Consider the following 21939-nt stretch of genomic DNA (forward strand, 5'->3'; position numbering starts at 1 on the left):
CTCCAGTCTTCCACGTTCAAGGTGTTTTATGACGAAAGCCCTGGACACAGAGCCAGAGGCATGAACCGAGTCCAGGTGCGCAAGCAGACTAAGACGGCTCTGAGCACTCGTCCAGCGAATGCAGGGCTAATGTCTCAGGCGAGGCTGTGACCACGACTGACGTGGTCTCCCGCCCTCTCTGGGTGAGGCTCCTGGGGCATCCCCAGCAGTGGCCGTGCTCCGATCTGTCCACATTTTTACCAAGAGAGAAATCCAGTCCCCTACCAGCACCGACGCACAGAGAGAGACAGCACAGCAGTGGGACAGCGGAGGTACCCAGGCAGGCTTGACTCTCGACGGTGGCCACAGTGTGATGGAGGTGCTTCCCACCGTGACCAGAAGCTCCAGGGAGGGGTCTCTGCTCCTGCGGCCCGGCCTGTGAGGAGAGGGTGGACGGACCAGCACCCGGGCATCCAGTGGCGGGAGGCCTCGTCCCCTGGGTCACCTTGCTCAAGACGGAGCACAGGGGAAGTGCCGCAGGAGCAGGCATGGGCAAAGGAAAAGGAGAAAGAAAACTGTTTCTGGCACTAACATATGAGGCCAGGTGACAGCTAACATTACCAATAACACCTTCCATTCAAAAGTTTAGTTTAAATTTGAAGTCATAAGTGGCAAAGCTTCTTCCAGAATCAGAAGCTGCAGGGAAGTCCAGGAAGTGCTCTTGGGCTCCGAGGCCAGAGCCATGCTGGTCACTGGATCCCCAGCCCGCAGACAGCAGGTGCTGACCTGGCCCACCCGTCCTTCTCTGGGATGGGCTGGTGGGACCTCATCACCGGGCAGGTAAACACCCCTCAAGCCGCAGCTCCTGGGGTGAAGGTCTCACAATCCCACTTCCTCTGCCCCCAGTGATGAAGCTGGAGCCCCAGGGAAGCCCAGTCCAGTCCCGTCAGAGGACTTTCAACGCCTGGTTATGGTGGACACAGCACTGGACACCGTTTACTTGTTTCCAGGCGCTTCTGTACATCAGCCACGCCAGTGTCGGTGAACAGGTGAGAACAGGCGCAGTGAGATGGGAAGAAGGGCCCATCACCTCCTCTCCTGTCTCCTGGCCCCGACCCCGGTGGGCAGGCGGCCGAGCGCGGGTGTCAGTGTGAAGACGACACAAGGGGAGACGGCGAGGGACACTGAAGAGTGGCTGCTGCTCGACGGCAGGAAGAGCCACGCAGAGGCCTCAGCTTGGGGTCAGCTCAGCTCGACTGGCCTCCCCCGCCATGATGAGCACACCCTCCAGGCCAAGTCCCTTCATTACGGAGATTTTTATTTGCTTTTTATTGTCTTAACCTTGCTTGAGAGAAAGCAGAGAAATGGCACTTCTTGCTCCCTGGTCACTCCTTGTATAGAATTTGCCGTGGCCAGAACGACGCGGTCTCCAAGGCTCACCTGACCGGCAGCACCTCGTGTGCCCCGTGGACAACCCCGTCAGAGGGCAGGTCAGTGCCCCTCAGCCCAGGCTGGTGATGGGGCAGCCAAGCGGCAGTGGAGGGTGTGCCCGGGTCCTTCCTACACGCCCCCGGGGCCCGCTGTTAGTACCCACACCCAGGGTTCTGGTTTGATTCCCCCGGGCAGCACTTCTCGGTTTTTAAGATTCTTGGAGGTTCCAACGTGTACCCAGGGCTAAGACCCACAGTCCTGAGGTGCAGGTGCTAGACGGGACCTCAAGGATTACGAGTGCGGGTGCTGACGGGGCCCCAGAGCAGCAGCCCCTGCCGACTTGTTAGAAAGTTCCCGTGCCCCACCCCAGGCCATTGCGCCAGAGACCCAGGCTGACCCCCGTCCCTGCGGTGGTGCTGAACCGCTCAGGGGCTCATGGCAGCCACGCCCTATCTGGCACGGGAAGGAGGGTGGGCTCGGAGCCCACAGCTCGCCAGGCCACAGCCCCAACCTCGCTAAGCCTGGCTTCCTCCCGTGCAGGGCGGGTGAGTGCTGGTGAGCCAACCGGGCGGCTCATCAGGGGCCTGCTTGGCACAGGGAGGCCTGTCTGGCCGGCGGGGTGACTCCCGGTCTCACGCTGCCGCCGAAGGGCTGGGCGTCCCTGGACGCTCCACCTGACGGCCCCCAGCACCTCCACAGACCCAGAAGGCAGTGCCGATGACCAGCGCATCCCGCGAGCCCACTGAGGAAAGCACTGCTCTCGGGACAGGCAGTGACAGCAGCAGCGGGGCCGGGTCCCGCCCTCATGAGCTCATTTCATCCCCCAAACTCACAGGCCCGGGGTGTCCCCAGTCTCATCGCACAGACGAGTAAACGAGGCATTGAATGGAGCTTGGCTGAGCTCCGGAGGCTCCCCAGCCCTGCCCACAGCGCCTCTGTGCTGTGGGCCGGGCTGGGTGGGGCACAGACATACAGCGGGGACCCAGCCCAGCCAGGCCGCTTTCGCCCTTGGCCGTCCCTGGCAGCACTGAGCCCGGCCTGGGGGTGGGCAGCATGGAACGTCGCCGACCCACCTGCACCTCCTGGGTGGAGTGTGGCCCCAAGGGGCCCCTGACCCTGGAGCCCCTGGTGAGGGCTGCTCTCCCCGCTGTGGGGTCCGAGAGCGCACTGCTGGGCCAAGGACGCAGAGGCCACGCGCCGGCTGGGCGGTGCCTCGGGGGCAGGGGCTGTTGTCAGGGCTGCTCTTGTTTCCTGTGCTTCCGTCTGCGCTGATTCAGGCCACACTAACTGCTGGACATCTCTGAACAGGAAGAAAGCACTTTAAGAAGCAATGTCACGTTTCCTCACTCCATCTGTCATCCTCCTCGTGAGCCCCTTAAATAAGTGCCGGGGCTCTGCCTGGTGAACAAGAACTTTGGGGCAGAGGGCCAGCTGGGGGGTCATTCAAAAGACCACAGAGGGGCTTCCCTGGCGGCTCAGTGGTTAAGAATCCGCCTGCCAATGCAGGGGACACGGGTTTGAGCCCTCGTCTGGGAAGATCCCACATGCCACAGAGCAACTAAGCCCATGCGCCACAACTACTGAGCCTGCGCGCCTAGAGCCTGTGCACCGCAACGAAGGGTAGCCCCCGCTCACCGCAACTAGAGAAAGCCTGTGCACAGCAACAAAGACCCAACGTAGCCAAAAATAAAAAATAAAATAAAAAAAGTTAAAAAAAAAAAAAGGACCGCAGAACTTCAGAGTCGGGAAGGACCTTCTGGCTCTCGGCAAACATGCTGCTTCACAGCAGGGGTCCACACCTAAAGAGGCTCAGTGACCCCCCAAGGTCTTGAGACCCATTACATGCACATCAGAGCCTTCGCCACATCCTGTTACACCAGCCTCTGTCCACTAAGGACTTCTCAGTACCTAAGGGACAATATGAACCCCTCACTGAGACACCCTTAAAATTTGACAGACTCTTCCAGGCGTGCGATCTTAAATTACGAAAGCAGCACACGCCCTGGACTGTGCAATCACACAGCACGTCAGTCCAGGCACGAGGAGGTGTGGCCCGTGCTGCGAGCCCGTGTGCAGCCTGCAGCGGTGGGTGAACCCGCTCATGTTTATGGACTACCTGGAGAGACGTCTGTGCTGCAGGTGGAGCTGGGCCCTTCCCACTGGCTCAGGGTACAGTCTCTGTCCTGCAGGAAACTCAGGTGAGGCCCCTCGTGTTTCTGACCACTCTGGTCTAAGGCACAGCCTGGTCTGCTTAGTTAACATGCCTTCTCCACCTGACTTATTTCAGGCTAGCGGGAGTGGAGGGCAGACTGGGGCTCGGATCTGCTGGTGGTGGTTTTCGGGGCTCCAGGGGGCTTGGAGGCACTCAGGGGTCTTGGCACAGGTGCTCGTGGTGGAAGCCAGCACCTCCTCTCCCATGGACCAGGGGCCGCCTCCCCCCAGCTGTGGCCCCTGACCCCTCTTGGCCCTCGCCCTGGTGGCTGTCCTCCTGAGTAGAGGACAACTAGAGACCCAGTGGACCTCTCTGCCCAGCTGCACCAAGACGGCTGCCAGCCACCTCTCATCCCTGTGTCCCCCAGCAACATGAAAGTCCTCTCACCGGTGGGGGACCTCCCTCCCCTCAACAGGAGAGCAGACATCACAGAGCATTCCAAGGACTCTCCCCAAAGAAACCCTCTCCCCAAACAGTCCTGCCCCCGCCCCCTTTGCCTTCCATGCTGAGAGTGTTGGGGAAACACCCCCTCCTAGCAGCCTCCTCCTGGCCCCTCATGGGCATCTGGCTCCTGCCCCTACAGGGCCCGATGACATCCTATACACCTGCCCATACACCACATACACAGAGACGTCACGTATGTTCTTCTCACAAACACAGGATATCCTATATGCTGGAGTATTCCTTGCTTTCTCACTTAACAATATACATCTCGTATTTTTCATGTCATTTGTGACGTGTGCCATCTTTTTTAATGGCTACATGTTCCAACACCCACTTTACTTGTGCTATAAATAGCAGTGATGAAATAATTGTCTGATCAGAATTCTAGTTATTAAGTACTTAATAGGTGCCCCCAAGGTGCTTGGACTTTTATCCCACTCTTTCAGAAGGAACTGTAGTTCTTCCCCAAATGATGAGGAAAAGCTCTTCTTTCAAGAGAACGCTAATTAATACGTGTAAAGAATGGTTAGAATTATAAAAGCTGACATTTTGGACCTTAAATACCGGCTGACCAAGCGTGAATCATCCACAGGGCACGAAAGCCAGGAGGTGGGAAAGCCTGGGAAAGCCCAGCAGCCCCACAGACCACCTGCCAACTGCAAAGGGAAAAAAGAATTTCATTTTCAAGATTCTGGAGTCACTTTTAAGCAGTGACCAAACAGCATAATGGGATGTTGAGGGCCATAACGGGCACCAGAATGCTGACATTCAGGCAGCCGCCTGCCTCTCCTCCCGTAAGGGGACCGTGCTGATCCAGGAGATTTCCATGGATCCTCTGAGCGCTAAAACTCTGCTTTAACAGTTCTAAAGAGAGGAATTATCTTCACTGTGGCCCTCGAAGCCATTGATCCATCTCCTGTTCCCAGCGCCCCCATGCCTAGTATCACTTTAAAGGACTGAAAACTTGATGGACAGGCTCACCAACTGAGTTGGGAAAAATCCTTTTTTAAAAGGGTGCTTCTCTGTGAACCCAGCCATTTTTTCTGACCCGAATCACCGGACAGGCTGCCTCCTGCCCGCCTGCCTGTCTGAGGGCCCTGCTTCAGGCTTATGGAGGGGGACGTGAGTTACTGTTTTCTGCAGGTAAGTACACAAGCCAGTCTTTGAGGCCCCCGGGGCCAGGAGGACTCTGACCAACAAACGTGCTTTCCCAGACCAGTGGGCGCCCCGCATTCAAAAGGCCACAGAGGTGGCCCGGGGCGGCCCCGACCCTCTCACTTCTCCCAGGGCCGCGAGAGCAGCGCGGCCATGAGCAGCCATCCCCTGGGCGCCTCCGGTCACGGTCAAATTTGTCCTATGCCCCACGGCCAAAATGGGGCTGTGTGCAACTTCTACTCTCAGCCCTGGTCCTGCGTTTGGATCCTTCAAAGGGCAGCTGCAGTCATGGCCGGCAGAAATCTCGCCATATCCTCACCATCCCCTTGCTTTGACTTTCTGCCGAGACCACCCCTCCAAATACTCCCATTCCTGGACACTCAAGTCCCTGTTCTCCAGCGGTGTGAGCTGGCCATACAGCCCAAGAAGGACCCCGGGGGTCTGTTTCCTGACCTCAGGGTTGGCAGGGTCGAGATGTGGACGTTATCCCCGCAGCGGCGGCACAGGGAGCCCCGCTGTTCCACCTGCTGCATCCTGGCGTCTCAGCGCTCACCGCGGAAGCAGACATGATGCTGAGCGGGTCCAGACCCCCAGCCCTGTGGATGGTGACGCGATCGCTGCGAACCCTGCCCTGGACCTGGAAGCTCTGCAACACTGGCCCACATCCCCATCAGCCCCGCCCTCAGCTTTGGATTTGCTCTTTGGGCACCTTTGATGCTTCCTGTTCAGGGGTCCAATTACAAATATCCTGTTTCTCAGAGTCCAGCTAATCTCTCCACTAACAGTGATGATCAAACTCTACCAAATGGAGGAGTCTCTCTTTCTGTTGCTCTAAGGATGCATATCTACATCATTTATTCCTAAAATACATGTAGTGAGATAAGGAGAGCTACATCCATGCTGGGTACCGAGCCAAACGCCTTTCTAGTAATGCTGCAGTCAGGCATGATGACAGTACTTGCTAGTGGCAGAAGCAGAGTGGAAAGGAGCCTTTTGAGGGGAAACGCCCGAGTGACAACCCACCAGAACTAATCACAGCCTATGTCTGGGCTGCGCGCTTCTCAGAGACAGTCAGTGCAGGTGAAATCCGGCCACGTGCTGGGAGGGGAGCTGCTGCAATCAGGACTCAAAAGCAACTTACAGAACAAGCTCAGGGCGCTTGATGACAAACCCCTGCCCGTGCAGACAGAGATGGAACAATTCATCTTCCAAACAGCAGACTATCCTTTCTTCATGACTCGGCACAGTGTTTGGACCAGCTGCAGCCATGCTCTCTTAAAACTTGCAGTGACGAGCATTCGTCTCTCCAACAAATGTTCACCAAGCGCCCACTGGTCTGAGGCTGCCCGAGGTACCTGATGGAGGCACCTGGGCCAGGAGGGCCTCACCAGGTCTTTCTGCAGCAGGAACACTGCAAGTTCACAAGCCGACCACGGCACCAAGGCGGGCTGGCTCTTGAACATCCCCCTGCTTGTAACTGAGTCCACACAGCAGGTCAAGCCTTCGGGTGTGGACCGAGGCCCAGGGCCATGCTGCTCCCTAGGCCCCCTGTATGAGAGCCTGGATTTTACACAGGGGCAAACCCAGGCGCCACGACAGAGCTCCAACTCCAAGTGCCTTTAGAGGGCTGCAAGGAGTATTTTACCGGGAACTCATTCTTCAGACAACTCCTGGACACCCCAATATTCTAACTAGGGTGCTACAATGATCCCACCCTTGGTGGGCTAGAGGCGACCTATGAACCAAGGCCTGGGAAAGACCATCTGGGGCGACAATGCCACCAGATGGCACCTCAATCAAATCACTTTGGAACTTTGAATATGGAAGTAGCAAAGTTTAACTTCAGTTCAGATGGATTCCATTAGTTGGAGTCGTATTTTGGGACTTGAACTAACGTTAAACCAAGACTCAAAACCCAGAACTAACCAAAGCTGTTAACTGAACAAAAGAGTTTTTCAAAGGAACATCCGGAGATCCAGTTTGAACCTGTCTAAAGAATACGCTGAATCCAATAAACCCCAAACATCAAAATGTCCTCCAAACTGGGTGAACCTAGTGCCTGCGGTCGGGGTCCCGGCCAGCACGGCTGCCCGAGGACTGACTGCAGATCCCTCCGAGGTGGGCCCAGCACCTTCACGCCTCTCTTCCGACATCCGTACAACAGGGGCCCTCGGGAGTCCCGGGGAGGTCCTGCTACGGGGTCAGTTTGGGAAAACTGATGGGGGTACGTTTTTGCGGATGCTGTGCCTTTCACCATCGAGATGCCTGCTGTTGTCTTTTGTACAAATTCTCAGCAACCTGCCCTCCAACGTCTGTGACCACTTGGGGCATTGTTGGTGGTGCCACATGAGCTCCCAGGCAAGCAGAGACGAGCCGCGTCCGAGAGGGGACGTCTGGACTCAGCTGACAGGCTGGGACTGGATGCGCGGGGAGTCCTGGGACTGGATTCCCAGGGTAATCTTGCGTGGATTCATGAGCAGGACTTGGGCGATGTCTTGGGATCGAGCCGGGACACCCATCTACCAGCGCGAAGCCAGATCGCCCTCATACAGTACAGCAGCCACACAGCTGCGCGTGCCCCCAGGGCAGGACGCCTGGCTGCGGCGTCCACAGCTCCTGGCCGAGACCGGCCTCGTGCGGGACCATCCTCCCAGGCTCTGTGCGAGGGCTGGGGGCCAGGGGCCCCTGGCACGTCCACAGCTCAGTGCCCTGGGTGCCATCCTGCTGGCCCCTCCAGCCCCGTCCACCCCGGGAGCTGTGCCGGGCGCTCAGGCCCCTCCCTCCCCCTCCTTCTGGGCCGAGCCCCTCAGGTCCGCCCTTGGCCACTCCCCCTGCCTCCAGGACCTGCTGCCCCAAATGGTCCCACTGGTGAGCAGGCTCCAGCCTCCCTCCCAGCCCTTCCTTCTGCCTCTGCTTAGGCTCCCCAGAAGCGGCCTCTGCTCACCACAGCCCCGAAGGCGCCCTCCCCGGGCCCCAGCTCCTCCTGTGTGCTTTCCTTTCTCCTGCGCTCCTGGGGCGGCTGCCCCCACCACCATGTGGCCGCGGCACCTTCTCAGCCACCCTCTCCCTGCGGCCTGGCCTCTGCTCCGCCAGCCTCCCGTCCTCTGCCGTGGAGCACGCCTGCGTCACCTCCACCTGAAACGTGACCCGCCTGCGAGGCCCCCCCCAGCTCCTCTCAGAAGTGTCTGCTCCGTGAACCGTCCCAAAACAGCTCATAGCAGACAGCGCGCTTTTCAGAATGCCCCTGGGGCCAGCTCCAGGCTGCGGGTCAACGCTGTGCTCCTTCCTTCACCCACACATCCCGTGTGTGCGACCCCAGCCCTCCCGGTGGCTGGACCCGGCTGCTCTGGGTGCCGACACACACCTCTCCTACCTGCCCGCGCGGCCAGCCCACCAGCTCCAAGCTCTGCAACAAGCCCCAGGAGCAAACGCTCCCCACCCCCCCGAACTTGGTGAGCTTGGGTGCCTTGCACGGGGCCACACAGGAGCAGAGCGACAGCGCTTGCCGGGGGGACACAGGAGGCACGTGCTGTCCTTGTCGCCGGGGCCCAGTGGGCAGCCAGGAGGCCTGGCCTCACCCTCAGTGTCCCCTCACACAGGCCTCAGTCCTTCCCTTGCAGAGAAGGAAGTAGCTGTAAGAAGTCAGAGACTGCTTGCAAAGCAGTAGTAACCCTTCCCTGGGGTGGATAAGAGGTGCCTTGAAAGTGTCAGTTCTTGAGCTGCGGGAGCCCTACCCAGGGCAGGTCACAGCCCGGGCGATGTGTAAGGTGCAGACATCTGGGGCGCTCTGGGCCCTGATTCAACGTCCTGCACTGCGGGGCCTCCGCCTGCAGCTGAACCCCGGCCGCCTCTGACGGTTCCTATTGATACACAGAGAACCAGGCGTGTCATGAGGAAGCTGACGGCCAGGAAGTCAAGGAGGACTCACCAAATGAACGTGCTGCCCCAAAGCCCTCGCCGTGGGCCGGAGGAGAGAAGGGGCTGATGTCACAAAGTGAGTGAACTGGTGGGGATCCTCACCCCAAGGGGAAGCTTCAGTGGAAGGTGCAGACAATTAGATGGACATGAGGCCAATCTCCCTGTAGCCATGGCGGTTCAGAGGAGGCCCCTCACCTTTGAAGCAGGCTTTAGAGAGGAAGACTAAAGCATGCCTCTCTTTCTAAGATGCCAAGTATGGCTTTGTGAAAAGAGCGCTTGACTTAGGGTCCAGGGAGCTGGGCTCTGCCACCAGCTTGGATGAGAGACTGGAAAGTCCACTCCCATTTCCTCACCTTGATGGGCTGACGACCACCTTCCAGCATCAAGATTGGGACCCCCCCCAACGCCTGCTCTGTGGACATCTCCCGTCCTTGTCCTGAGAGTGGACACTTGGAGTCTTCCCTCCGTCCTGGGCACCAGGAAGGGTCCGTATGTCTGCTCCTGGGTCAACAGACGCCGGACAGGAGGGTCCTTGGCAGATGCCTTGGTGCCAAGAGGCTGAGGAGTACCAAGATGGGCCCCTACCCTGGAATACAAGAGGGTGCGCTCATCATCACGAGGAAGGCCACACCAAGTGCAGAGGCCAAGGAGGCTGGGGGTCTTGGCCAGGTGGCAGCTGGGGTTGAGTGGTGGTGATCAGCTGCAGGTGGGACAGGGCTGCATGGAGTGAATCCACTCCAGGGCCGAGCACAGGACACACATGGAAGCCGAGACCACCGTCCCCGAACACACAGCAAGTATATATAGTCAATTACCAAAGTACCGATCACCAATTAGATTATGATCAAAAAGCTTCCATTCTTCTTGGTAGTTTCCCCACTCACCTTTTTTCTGCCTTAATCTCCGAGTAAAGATAAAATAAGCCCTTAGCCATTTTTCTGTCACTGTCAGTTTCTCGTTCAGAGTAGACTGACGTTATTCCATGTTCAGATTCTCCGATTTCCCCCCAGAAACCCTTCAGTCCTTTGACTCGAAGCCCCGTTGACCCTGCTCCCGCCCTGTGCATCGCCATCGGGGGCTTGATTTGGAGTTCCCAGAGGGGATGACGTGTCCTGCCCAATTTCTCGTCACCCTTCTAGCCTGGTATCTGCTCAATAAGAACATGCTGGAAAAACCAGTGAACGACAGAGCCAGCCAAGGCTCCAGCAATGACAGTCCACTCCATGATCCAAGGCGACCCCCCAAGAACAGGCCTAGCTACGAGGGCTCAGAGACAACCACTGGAATGGGTGCTTGACCCAGAAAACTCTACAAAAACTCGCAAGTGAATGGGTGCCCGGGAAGGGCTGCGACCGGCCCAAGCAACCAAAACATGCACAACTGAAGCCCCGGGAACCTGGGGGGGCGCGTGGCTGACACGTGTAACTCTGCCCCCATCGTGGCAGCACCAGTCATGCGCCCATGAGCCAGCGCCAGACGGCGGGGGCTGCAGCAGGGACAGCGGCTTCACTGGCCACTTGTGACTGAAGTGCAGTGTGCCGAGGAGCCTCCAGCAGGCTCTTCCACCCCAGAAAGGGACCCTGCGCTTTCACATCACAGGATGTGAGACAGTGGACGACAGGAAACCACTCAACAGGCTGGAACCTGCACTGCGGGCTCCTCTGGAGGGGGAGCCGCAGCCTCAGAACCAGCCCCACCGGCGGGAAGAGTGACGGGACCTTTTCAGGACGCGGCCTGCGTGACACTAAGTGGGCGCATGGAAGGCGGAGAGGTGCTCGCGGGGGAGGCGGCTGCGAGCAGCTGGCTGAGCTGTGTCTTGGGGCCACCAGCACCTTAGAAAGATGCGTGGGAGAAGTAGCTTGGTCCCCAACAGCAGCAATGCCAAGTGGCACAAAGCTCCTTCCTGTGACCAGCAGAGCACGGGTTACAGCCTCCTCACCTGTGGCTTCCAGGTGTGCTGATGCTCTACCTGCTAGTAATTGACTTCTCGCGCATGATTCCTTTCATGAGTTTAAGCATAAAAGTTTAACTCAGAGTAGAATTTTTTTCAGCGAGATTTGTTTCCTATAAAAAGTAAAGTTAAAGCCATTACTTTCAGAAAATCAAACCAATACGTAATTATTATTTAAATATCCAAGGCTGGTAGCTGATCTTACTGAGTTTAGAAGTTAGAAGAAATTGCATACAAAAAGACCCACCCTAAGGGAAAAAACAGATCAGGCTGTTTGCCTTATCAGCTCAAAGAGCTATTTGGATGAGAACAAGAACGTACTACATCAGAGAGAAAACTGAAAGGGAATGATGGGCCTCACATCACGCTGACCTCAGAAGGGCAGCAGGCGCCCCCTGACCCACATGGATGTAAGGAGGTGAGATGGAGGGAAGTCTGCTCACAAGTCCCACTCGCAGGTCAGCTAAGGACCAGGAACAGACGCTCCTCAGGGAGAGGGGCAACCACCACCTGCCCTTGGGCCAGAGGCAGCGCTGCCTCGGTGCGGGGGCGGGGCGGGGGGTCAGAGAAGAGTTGCAGACAAGGGTCACTCCCCCACGGGACTTTCTGAAGAGAACACGCTCATGAAGCTGCCTAGTTTCCTCTGTGACAAAGAGATGTAGGAAGGAAAGACGAGATGAAAAGTGGGATGTAATTAATTATATTCTGTGTGACACAACCATCACAGAAATAAGCAAGTCTCTTAAAATGATGTTATTTAATCATATGAGAAGGACGTTCTGATTTCATGCATAGTGGCTTGAAGTCAACCCTCAATTGCTGGTGAAATATTTTACTGTCATGAAGAAATGCAGTCACTAGAGTACTGCTTGTAAGCTACCTAAAAGTCCAGGAGCCTGGGACAGGCTAAGGAAATCTGTTAGAATACTACATAGCTCTTAAAAGGAAAGTATAAACCAATTCAGAACGGTTGCCAAATACATTGCTAAAGTTAAAAAAAAAAAAAAAGAAAAACAAAGTACAGACCAGAGCTGGCTTCCATCTGCACAGTGAAATGGGGAGGGATGCACATACACTGTGCACACGTGAATTCTAAGAGGGATGGACACACATGCTGTGTATGTATGGCATTTTTTCTATGTGCATATATCACAATTTTTAATATGAAGTTTTTCATTAATTTGTTCAGCAAAAGCTTATTTGACACCTTTTTAAGTGCCAAGTGCTGTGCAGGATCTTGTGGCTGCAAGGACAGTGGACAACGCCGTAGAGGGACCAACAGCACAGAGTGGAGAGTTATGGCCCAGAGGCCACAGCACGCCCTGGAGAAGAGAAGCAGGACGTCCACGCCTACTGAGAGTCGCCCTCCTGGAGCTGGGGACACTGCATGGACGTGTCTTGGGAAAAGGCACTGGCAGCTTTGCTCCGGACTCTTTTTGAGGACGTCTGTAGAGCAACAGCCTTGGCAGACAGAGAGTGCGGCCCTCAGGCTGATCTCAATAACCAAGAATGCATCTTTCTCTGGAGCGAAGTTTGGGCAGGACACCAGCAGCCTCCTTGTGACGCTGGGGTCTCCCAAGTTCAGGCTCCTCAGCCAGGACAAAAACGCACCATGGGCCTCTCCACACAGGTCCTGAGGTGCTTGGGGAAAAGGGAACCCACAGGAGTGGGAACGTGGCGCCCACACTGCCCGCGCTGCCAGGAGCAGGTTCCCTCTGATGATGCTGTCTGACAGGGCCCATGCCTTCTGAGGGCATCCGGGAAACCGTGGCAGGGTAACTTGTTAGCCTGAAGGGGGCAGTATCCATACCCGCCACAGCTCCTTGACAAGTGGATCAAAGTTAGTCCAGTATTCTTTGTTTGAGAAACGTCAGAGAAAAGTAAGTTCTTTAGTCTAGCACCTCCCGGGGCCCCGGTCTTGAGCTAATGTTCACTGTCATACCCACCTCAGCCACGGCCCAGGACCGTGGGTCCTTCAGGACCTGGCCCAGACTGTGGAGCTGTCAAGAAACATGGGTACCTCCTTGTCCTTCCGAAATATAGGTCACATTCCTCCACCACCACCACCACCGCGCCCCCTCCCCGCCCCGATCTGGGCAAAAATGATGTGAAGTCACAGGAAAGTTCCCATGTGACCCACGCACAGGCAGGAACACCGGGCAGAGCTGGAGAGCTGAGTCACTGCTAACCACCGCGGTCAGCAACCCCCCCCCCCCCCCGCCCTTGCGGGGACAGAGCTGCCTTGAGCTATATTCTCAGGCATCCGTGGCCTGACTGCCTCATTGGCAGGATTAAGTTAGTCTTAGCGATGAATCAGTATTAACTCACAAAGCTCTAAATACCTCCTAAGCTTTTCTTTTTTACAAAGTGAATCCCTTAAAGGGGTTTAGAATTAAAATTGGTTTTATCTAGATTTATGTGTTGGTTTGTTTGAATTTGGATTCAACATGTAATAAAAAGAATTCCTTGTTAGACTTATACAAATTATCTCAGGAGAACTGAAAACTCGTTTTCTTGCGTCTTTGGTGCTCTTTCACACCCATTGCTTGTAGCTCCTACAGACCCTCAATATCTCATCTCACTTTCAATTTCGTGAAGCAGGTGCACATTGTTGGCCCTGGAATCGCCCGCACCCCATCCAGCTGCAAGGCCTTCACTAAGCTCCCAGCTCGCTTCATCTATAGTATCTTCGTTCTGGTAACTCAGTACTATTTATATCCTTGGTATTCGAGCCATGCAGATTTCAAAGAGCAAAAAGAAAAACGGGAATTTAGAACACGAGTTGCCTTTCTACAGAAAGCCGAGGGCACCAGGCCGGCTACCGTGGCGCCACCTCCTTCCCGAGGGCGGCTGCCATCCGCGAGCTCTTGCCACGGGTCAAAGGTGAAAGGGCTCAGGGGCAGGTATTTTTGCTGTCGAGGTATTATTAAAATAAGAGCCTTCAATATAAGAAAATGTCCAAGGACTGATACTTGTCATTGCAAAGAGTGAATGACACCTTTCCCTATGGCTCCAAACAGGGGAGATGTTTTATGGCCTTTACCTAAGACGTTCTTTCTGCTCAAGCTGATGCCAAGATCTTCACAGGCTGTGCCGTCCACTGTCCAGCACGTCTGTGTGGGTCACACACAGCTCACCCTGAGGAACGCTGAACCAGGCAGCAGGGCCTGCGAGGGAGCCCTGTTGAGTGTTTTAAACGTCCCGGCCCATCTTGCACCACGAGGGGCTCCCCAACTGGGGCCCGCCTGGCCCAGCTGCCACGCAGAGAGCTACCTGGCAGCTCAGGCAGCGACCGCACAGGAGGTCTGCCTGCTCCTGAGGAACTTTTTAAAAAGTACTCGTTGCAAACTTTAAGAACTGGAACATTTTACCTAGAGTTTGCATTTCTGACGTCCTGTGAAAATAGGAAGCTGGGCAATTCGGCGCTTGCATTTCTCCAGAGCAAGAAGTAGGTGGTGAGGGACATTCCCCACATCCCCGAGGCCAAACGTCACCCTGCCCGGCCACACGCCATGGCTCACACTTGGGCACCGCTGGCCAGGGAACAGGGACAGACCCGAGCCCTTGGAAGGAGCAGAACTAAACGGACACTGTTTTGAGCTAATTAAGGCCACACTCCATCTACCGGAGCCAACCAGAGATGAAGAGTCCTTTTATTAAAGAAACCTGATCAAGGACCACACACCCTACTGCACAATGGACAGAACTAGCCTCCTTGGACTCGCCCTGTTCCCCCAGGTGCCACGTCTGTCAAGGTGAGTTGTGGACACAAACGTGCAGGTGCTGCACCCGATGCCCGGTCAACACTGACCCAGCGCGAGGGCGTCTCCTCCAAGGGAAAGTCACGGCCAAACTCCATTCCTTAAAAGTTAAGTGTTCCCTGCCGCCTGCTGTGCCAGTTTTGTCTTGTTAACAAAATGTTCTTGGTGAGCATGGGAAGTGAAGAGTGACAAGAAAGAAACACTAAGATGGTACTTCGGGAGATTTCCCCCAAAACAGCAGTTATGAGAGGGGCGAGGGGAGGGGAGCAGTCCCCAGGTGAACGTGAGGGACAGGTGGGCTGTGGGCAGAGGATTTATCAACAGTCATCAACTGACTACAATTCAGTCTGCCTTCCATTATGTCAGTGGGAAAGTTCTCCTCCCTTCCTGCTCCGAGAGTGTCTGCATGTGTCCGGAGCCTGTGGCCGAGGGCCCGGCAGCGTGTCCGGTGACAGCTGTAGGAACTGGAGGTACTCAGCCCCGGGAAGAGGAAGCAGAGCTGTGAGCCCGCTCAGTGCCCGCAGATGCCCCACGTGAAGAAGGGGTTCTGTTCACGGCTGCCCCCAATTCATGCCAGTGCGCGGACGCCGCTTATGGGCAGCCTCAGAGCCCAACAACTAGACTGCCCAATAATGGCGTGAGGGGGCAGAGGCCCCCCCCTCGGGAGTCTCCCAACAGAGGCCAAGGGTCACCCACTGCGGATGTGGCAGACAGTGCCCCCCCCATTCAGGAGGCCTCGTGGACAGTGTGCTGTTCTGACTGGACCTGGTCCCTGCCACCGACTAGGTGCTCCCAAGGGTTTCAGCCTGTCTCCTCTCGGCATTTAGCTCCCCTAAGTCTCTTAAATTTCTCTGAGGGAACAGACCTCAGTGGCCATGACAACTGTCTTGTCCTGAGACCCTGGTTGGCAAGACCTGGCCTCATGGATCCTAGTAGCTGGCTAGTGGTCACACGTGGCTTTGTACAGGGTAGATCCTCAGGCCATGTTTGAGCCACCTTGCTTGCCTTCCTCTGGACAGAGTTCGAGCAGACCTTTTGGAACACATGGCTCTCGGGATCTCGTGTGCACTGCAGAATCACAGGTCTTGAAGGCTGGAAGGAACCCTACGGCCAGAGTCTTCATTTTTCAGCCGAGGGAGTGGAGGCTCCAGGGGCACAGGAAGGGGCACACCAGAGCTGCTGGTCACCTATGAATACCTGAAATGTGTGGTCCGAATTGTGATGCACCGTGAGTGCAAAATGCACACTGAGTTTCCAAGACTTAATGTACAAAAAAGTAAAATTTGGGCTTCCCTGGTGGCGTAGTGGTTGAGAGTCCGCCTGCCGAGGCAGGGGACACGGGTTCGTGCCCCGGTCCGGGAGGATCCCACATGCCGCGGAGCAGCTGGGCCCGTAAGCCATGGCCGCTGGGCCTGCGCGTCCGGAGCCTGTGCTCTGCAACAGGAGAGGCCACAACAGTGAGAGGCCCGCGTACCGCAAAAAAAAAAAAAAAAAAAGTAAAATTTCTCATCAATGTTTTATATTGATTACAAGTTAAAATGATCATGATTCAGATATATCTGGATAAATAAAATATATTTTAAAAATTAAAATCGCGTTTCTTTTCACTTATTTTAACGTGGCTACTAGAAAGTTCAAGATCACCTGTGAGGCTTGCACCCTGCTTCTACTGGGCAGCACAGGTCTGAACACGCCCATGTCTGTGACTCCCATCTGAGGCCTCCGCAGGACACCAGACTTTGAACACATGGCTGTACTTTGATTTTAATTTTTTTTTTCTTGAGGAGAACAAAATGATGACACAGAACAGAGAAAAAGAAAACGGAAGGACAAGAGGTTTTTGCTATTGTTTATGATCTGGATGTTATCCCAGAGCCTTCAAAGTTTACAGATACGAGATGGTGCCCAGGTGAGGGCACGTTGTCCTGGCATTGCTTCTGGGACGTAGAGAAGTAAAGTCTGCAAGCCCACTGTACTCATAACCGGTCTGTCCTTCAGGAAAGCAAAAGTCTCATTTTCCTGTTTGATTTCTGATAAATTCCCACCATTCTTAACTGGATCAAAATCATCTGTGATGTAACTTAAGAATTTTAAATGCAAGAAATTGCATGAATACTCATTCCATGGAAAATGGAGTTGCTTTTGCAAAGTGTAACAACGCCCATTAAATTACTTTAGTAACTGCTGCTATTATCTTAGACCATGGAAACTATCACTGTTAAGGGTGAGGCTTTCTTTTAAAAGGTTTGTGTGAATGATTCCCCCGCCCCAAACACACCCCGCTGCCCATTACTCACAATGCTATGAGTTTTGCCAGCAGTTCATTAAAAAACAGTGGAAGCAGACTTTTTTTAAAACACACAGGTGACCTTAAACACCAGTTTTCCGAGTGAGGTGCAAGCTACTTGCATGTCAGCTCATGCACACCATCCGGGGCACAGTCTCACTCGCCAGGGATCTGCCTTACCTTTGAATGTTTCTGTTTGAGCCCTTAGAATCTCTGCACATCTTGTTTCTTCCTCCTGTATTTCCAGATGAAATCGGCATTCCGGGTGAATGCTGTTCACCTGCTCAAGGTTAAAAGAAATAGAAATAACTGAAAATTCCACTATAATGGGGAAGTCAAGTAAAATTTCTACATAAAAGCCCTCAAAACTTCACAGTTCTAAACTGCTTCCAAACTAACACTCATTTAAAAGCAATCACATTCATATTTTGGCATGGTTATTTGAAAAAAAGCTTCACTATTTACTTTGTAAAGGAATTAGTAAACAAATATAAAACCTGATAGAATTTTTTTTCTGGACAGGAAAACAAACTTAGTAACGTAATACATTTTATGTTGTTAGTACTAATTTGGTGGCAATAGAGCTCTTTAATCCAATAATCTTTCAATATTCGAGTCCTCCACTTCATAGCCCTTGATTTAATCAAAGTAAATACATGTTTACTCCTAAGCCCATTCTCAATGACTGCACACAACCCCAGACGCCAGCGTGCTTCATCTAAGGCCAGGCTCTGCATTCCCTGGAAAGCCCTAATAGGATAACTTTATTTTTAGAGGCTGCAGGTCACATTCAAAACTGAACTTTAGAATTTGGTGTGAAGGAGCTTTTCAAAAAGATAAGGGGTGAGTAGGGAGAGGCCTGGGTGAGAGTCACAGCACCGAGGTTTCCACTGAGCAAGACGTGGGGGACTTCCCGTCAGGCTCCATCACGGGAACTAAAGATGTGACACAAACGGTGAACAACATTGTCCATCAACGTGCGCAAAAGACAAAGCCACATACTGTTTCAGTCTTGGAAGATAATATTCTCTGGTCTCTATTTTCACAAAGGTCCAACTTTCTCTTTTTTTTTTTTTTGCCACCTCCCACTGCCCACAAATACGCTGTAGGCTGGAGCTGTGCCCCGCCCCCCGCTCTCATGTAAGAACAAACTTTTTACTAAAGAAAACCATACTCTTGCGTATATTATGGCCATCTATGTTTAATTATCCTACTATTGAAATAAGTCAACAGAATTCTAACCAGGAATAACATTTCCTAACAAAATTAAGAGAAGAAACTTAATGCTGAATACTTTTGCCACATTTACCCTCATTTTTAAAAAGACCTGAAGCTTTGGTCCCCCCCCACCCCCCGGCTCATCACTGGGCAGCCACCACTGTACAAACTCCTGGTTTCAGGCTGTATTTTTCACACCTGAACAAGTCAACAGCTTAAATTTCAGAATTAGGGAAATTATTTTGCCTTAAAAAGAAAAATGGATTTCTGTTAAGGTATTAAAAGACACCATGATATCTGACATTCTTGGAATATGCACAGCAATGACTTATTTGGGGACATCCTAGACGTTAAAGCAGCATTAACCGTAATAATTCCTGGTACTTTTAACTAGCTCTTTCAAAGCACTAAAATTAGTAGGGAGGTTCTTATCCTCACAGCATCCCTCTGAGGGAGGAAAGACTTGGTTTGCCTTCACACTAGACAAGGGAGTTTGCCAACCCTGAGAGGTGGGCTAGGTTCATGCCCTCCTGGAACCCGAAAGATCCTCAGCAAAGACAACTTTCTCTAAATAGCTCCATCCTTGGCTCCACAACCTTAAGGGGGATATGAGTCAATACAGACAGTGATCTGGCCTCGATATAAAGTGCGAATGTGTACACACGCCAACACTGACTCCAGTCTGTCATAGAGGGAAGCAAGAAATGGGGTTCACAGTTTTTGTGGTTTTTTTCCAAGGGTCTTCAAATAAAAGGAAGAATTGCTGAGAATTAAATAATCTACAAATACACTCATTTAACAAATTTCTATTCAGCATATCGTTTCTTCCGGTGCTCTTAAATAATGATTAAAAAAATCAACTTTCTGTAGCTACATCGCGTCTCCCTGACACACACTGAAGCAAGACAAAAAGCAGCAACAGTACTAGGAGACGGAAGGGGAAGTAGTTAAAGACAAAGCTAACTGCAATTTCCCTCGGAAACGTGAGGCCTGCGGAGGTGACCAAGCCCTACCCACCACCGGACTCGGGCGTCCCTGGACCCGCGAACCGTCCTCGCCGGCCACAACCTCCGGGAGGACGCGGCCGGACCCGCTCCGCTGGGAAGGGCGTCGAGCAAGAAACTGGATCTTATTCCCAGCGAACCCGGGACGGCGGAGGGGACACAGCAAACGCATCCTCCCAGCCCGTCTCCAACCCGGCCAGGCGGGGAGCTCGGTTCTTCGCGCTCGGCGGGGAGGGTCCAGAGCGTCCCCGGCGGCCCTGCTCCCTCCCGCGAGCCCGGCGGGCGGGTGGGGACCCCGAGACCAGCCCCGCTCCCCGCGCCCCCAGCCCAGCCCGCAGCGGGACTCGGGAGCGCAGCGCAGCCGGGCGCGGGGGCGCTCCCTCCGGGGAGGGCGGCGCGCAGGGCAGGGCGGGCGGGGCTGGGGTCGCACTCACTGGGGCGAGCAGCCAGCCGCAGCAGGTCAGCAGCGCGGGCGGCAGCAGCGCGGGCGCCCTCATCCCGGCTCAGCGGCACGGACCTGGGCCGGGCAGCCCGTGCGCAGCGACGCGGCTCCCGCCTCCCGAGGTCCTTGCGCGGCGCCCAGCGGCTGCCGACAACTCCCCTGCCCGGGTTGTGCCCCGAGGCTGCCGCTCCGCCCCCGCGGTACCCCGTCCCCGCCCCGCGCTCCCCGCGCCACACGCCCCCGAGCTCCCTTCCGTTCCGGCGCCGGGTATCCGCCCCACGTCCCGCCCCGCTCCCTTACCGCCCCCCCCGTCGGTATCCCCCTCCCCGTGCCCCTGGCCCCTCCCTCGTAACCCCCGTGCTGGGCTCGCTCCCCCCGACAGTTCAGTAGCGGGTGAGGGTTGCGCACAGGGGGGCGTGCTGGGCCAGCACAACTCGGAGGAAGAGGTGGACGGGAGAGCGACTCGGGAGGGACCCACTTTGGGGTCAGAGACCGGCCCTTACTTGTGTCCTTGTTAAACAACCTAAAGACCCCCAAGAAGGTGGCAGGAAGAGCATGTGGGCTGCCTTGGAAGCCACTGGAGTTGGTTGGGGCAACCGAAAACTTAGAAAAAGACGCGTGGAGTGCATCTTGGTGGGGGCAGACTTGGCGCGGTGGCTGGTCTTCAGTCCTGCCCGTGTCTCCCCCTGCTGCAGAGGTGGGCCATGGGTGGCGCTGGCTGCAGGGGCCTTGGACCCGGCCTCATCCCACACCTGCCTTGGAACTTCCGGAAGGATAGTGTGGCGTAAAAGCCAGTTGTTATCCAGCACAAGGAGAAGCGCTGGAAATGAAAAATAAAACAGGAAATTTTGTTGTGGTTTTAACTTTTTATTTGAAAATAATTTCAAACTAACAGAAAAGTAAGACTAGGACAAAGGACATCTTTTCACCCTTTATTTAGATTCAGCTATTAAAGTTTTACCTCACTGGCTTTGTCATTTGTATTCTCTCTGACCACACTCATCCCCCAATAGATCCATCAATAACTTTGTCTGTCATCTCTCTATCAGCCATTAATCATCTATCTATCACCTATCGTCTGTCTTTCTGTCTGGTGGGGAACAGTAGTAGAGACAGGATTTGGACTCGGGCTGAGATCTGGACTCTGGGTATGCAGCTTGGGATCTGGAAGCTTATTGACTCTGGATCCAATTTGACAAATATTTCTTTTACTCACTATTTGAAGCCGGACAAGCAATGAACTTTGAGCCAAGTGCCTGTGTAAATGAGAGTGGCGATACCTGCTCCTCACCTCGAGGGTCAGGTTGCAGTGAGAATCTAGATTCTTTATGTGTGTGTAAATACTGTGCTCTAGTCCAGCAGATGGGGGTGTGTGATTGCGAGAAAAAGTGTGGTAAGAACAAGATACAGGCAAATGGGTGGGGAGGAGGGGAGGGGGTAGGGAGGAGGGGGGGGGGAGGGGGAGGAGGAAGGGGAGGGGAGGGGGAGGAGAAGTCCATTTTTCCTGGGAGGAGCTTGGTGGAGTGAATGTCTAAATGGGACTGAAAAATGGTTAAGAGTGAGAGATCAGAATGGAGGGAGAAGGCATCTCAATCAGATGGAGCACCTGGACAGAAGCCCAAGGGACAAGGATTGTGCTGGGAGCATCAGAGTAAGAAAGATGGTCAACTCCGGCGGCCTGGGGCCCTGAAAGACAATCTTCACTCAGTGGAGAGCAAAATCTGGATTATATGAGAGTAGAAATTTTTAAACACTGTGAATGCACAGCACAAGGTTCTTTATAGTCTGACTGTTCTTTCCTTGTTCGGAATGGATGTTAGGATGGATGGTACTTATATTTGTCAACTAAAGGTTACTCTGTTTCTTTTGGGTAAATGGCCATTCTTCCAAGAATTTTTCCACTTCCCCTTGCAGGGAGTGTGGTCTGTGTGTACTCAGGGCTTCTGGGAGAAGGGCTCCTCTGTGGGCGCCTGATGTGGTGGGACTGGTGGTCTTGTCTCTGGACCTCTGTCACTGGCCCCCTAAGGTGTGGCAGCCCCCTGGCTGTGCTGTGCTGATGCCTGCGGAAGCGTGGGTCCCTGCCGCCTTTCTGGTCACAAGGACCCCACTTCTGTCTCCTGCTCCTGCGGCCTCTTCT

The 21939-nt window shown here is 54.4% G+C and overlaps 1 protein-coding gene across 3 annotated transcripts in view; it reads right to left on the minus strand.

Moving 5' to 3' along the window:
- Nucleotides 1-19974, minus strand: part of VIPR2 (vasoactive intestinal peptide receptor 2) — a 69620-nt gene extending 49646 nt beyond the window's left edge. For all 3 annotated transcript variants that reach the window (XM_029233393.1, XM_029233394.1, XM_029233395.1), the window contains exons 1-2: nt 19795-19974; nt 17319-17418 (exon numbers count right to left, since the gene is read on the minus strand). In XM_029233393.1, coding sequence (XP_029089226.1) covers nt 17319-17418; nt 19795-19857 — 163 coding nt within the window. In that variant the 5' untranslated portion in view covers nt 19858-19974. The remainder of the gene's footprint in view (nt 1-17318; nt 17419-19794) is intronic.
- Between the last annotated feature and the right edge of the window lie 1965 nt (nt 19975-21939).

This window comes from Monodon monoceros, unplaced genomic scaffold (assembly GCF_005190385.1).
Source record: "Monodon monoceros isolate NGI ecotype Baffin Bay Population unplaced genomic scaffold, NGI_Narwhal_1 Super_Scaffold_2, whole genome shotgun sequence".
NCBI classification, from domain to species: domain Eukaryota; kingdom Metazoa; phylum Chordata; class Mammalia; order Artiodactyla; family Monodontidae; genus Monodon; species Monodon monoceros.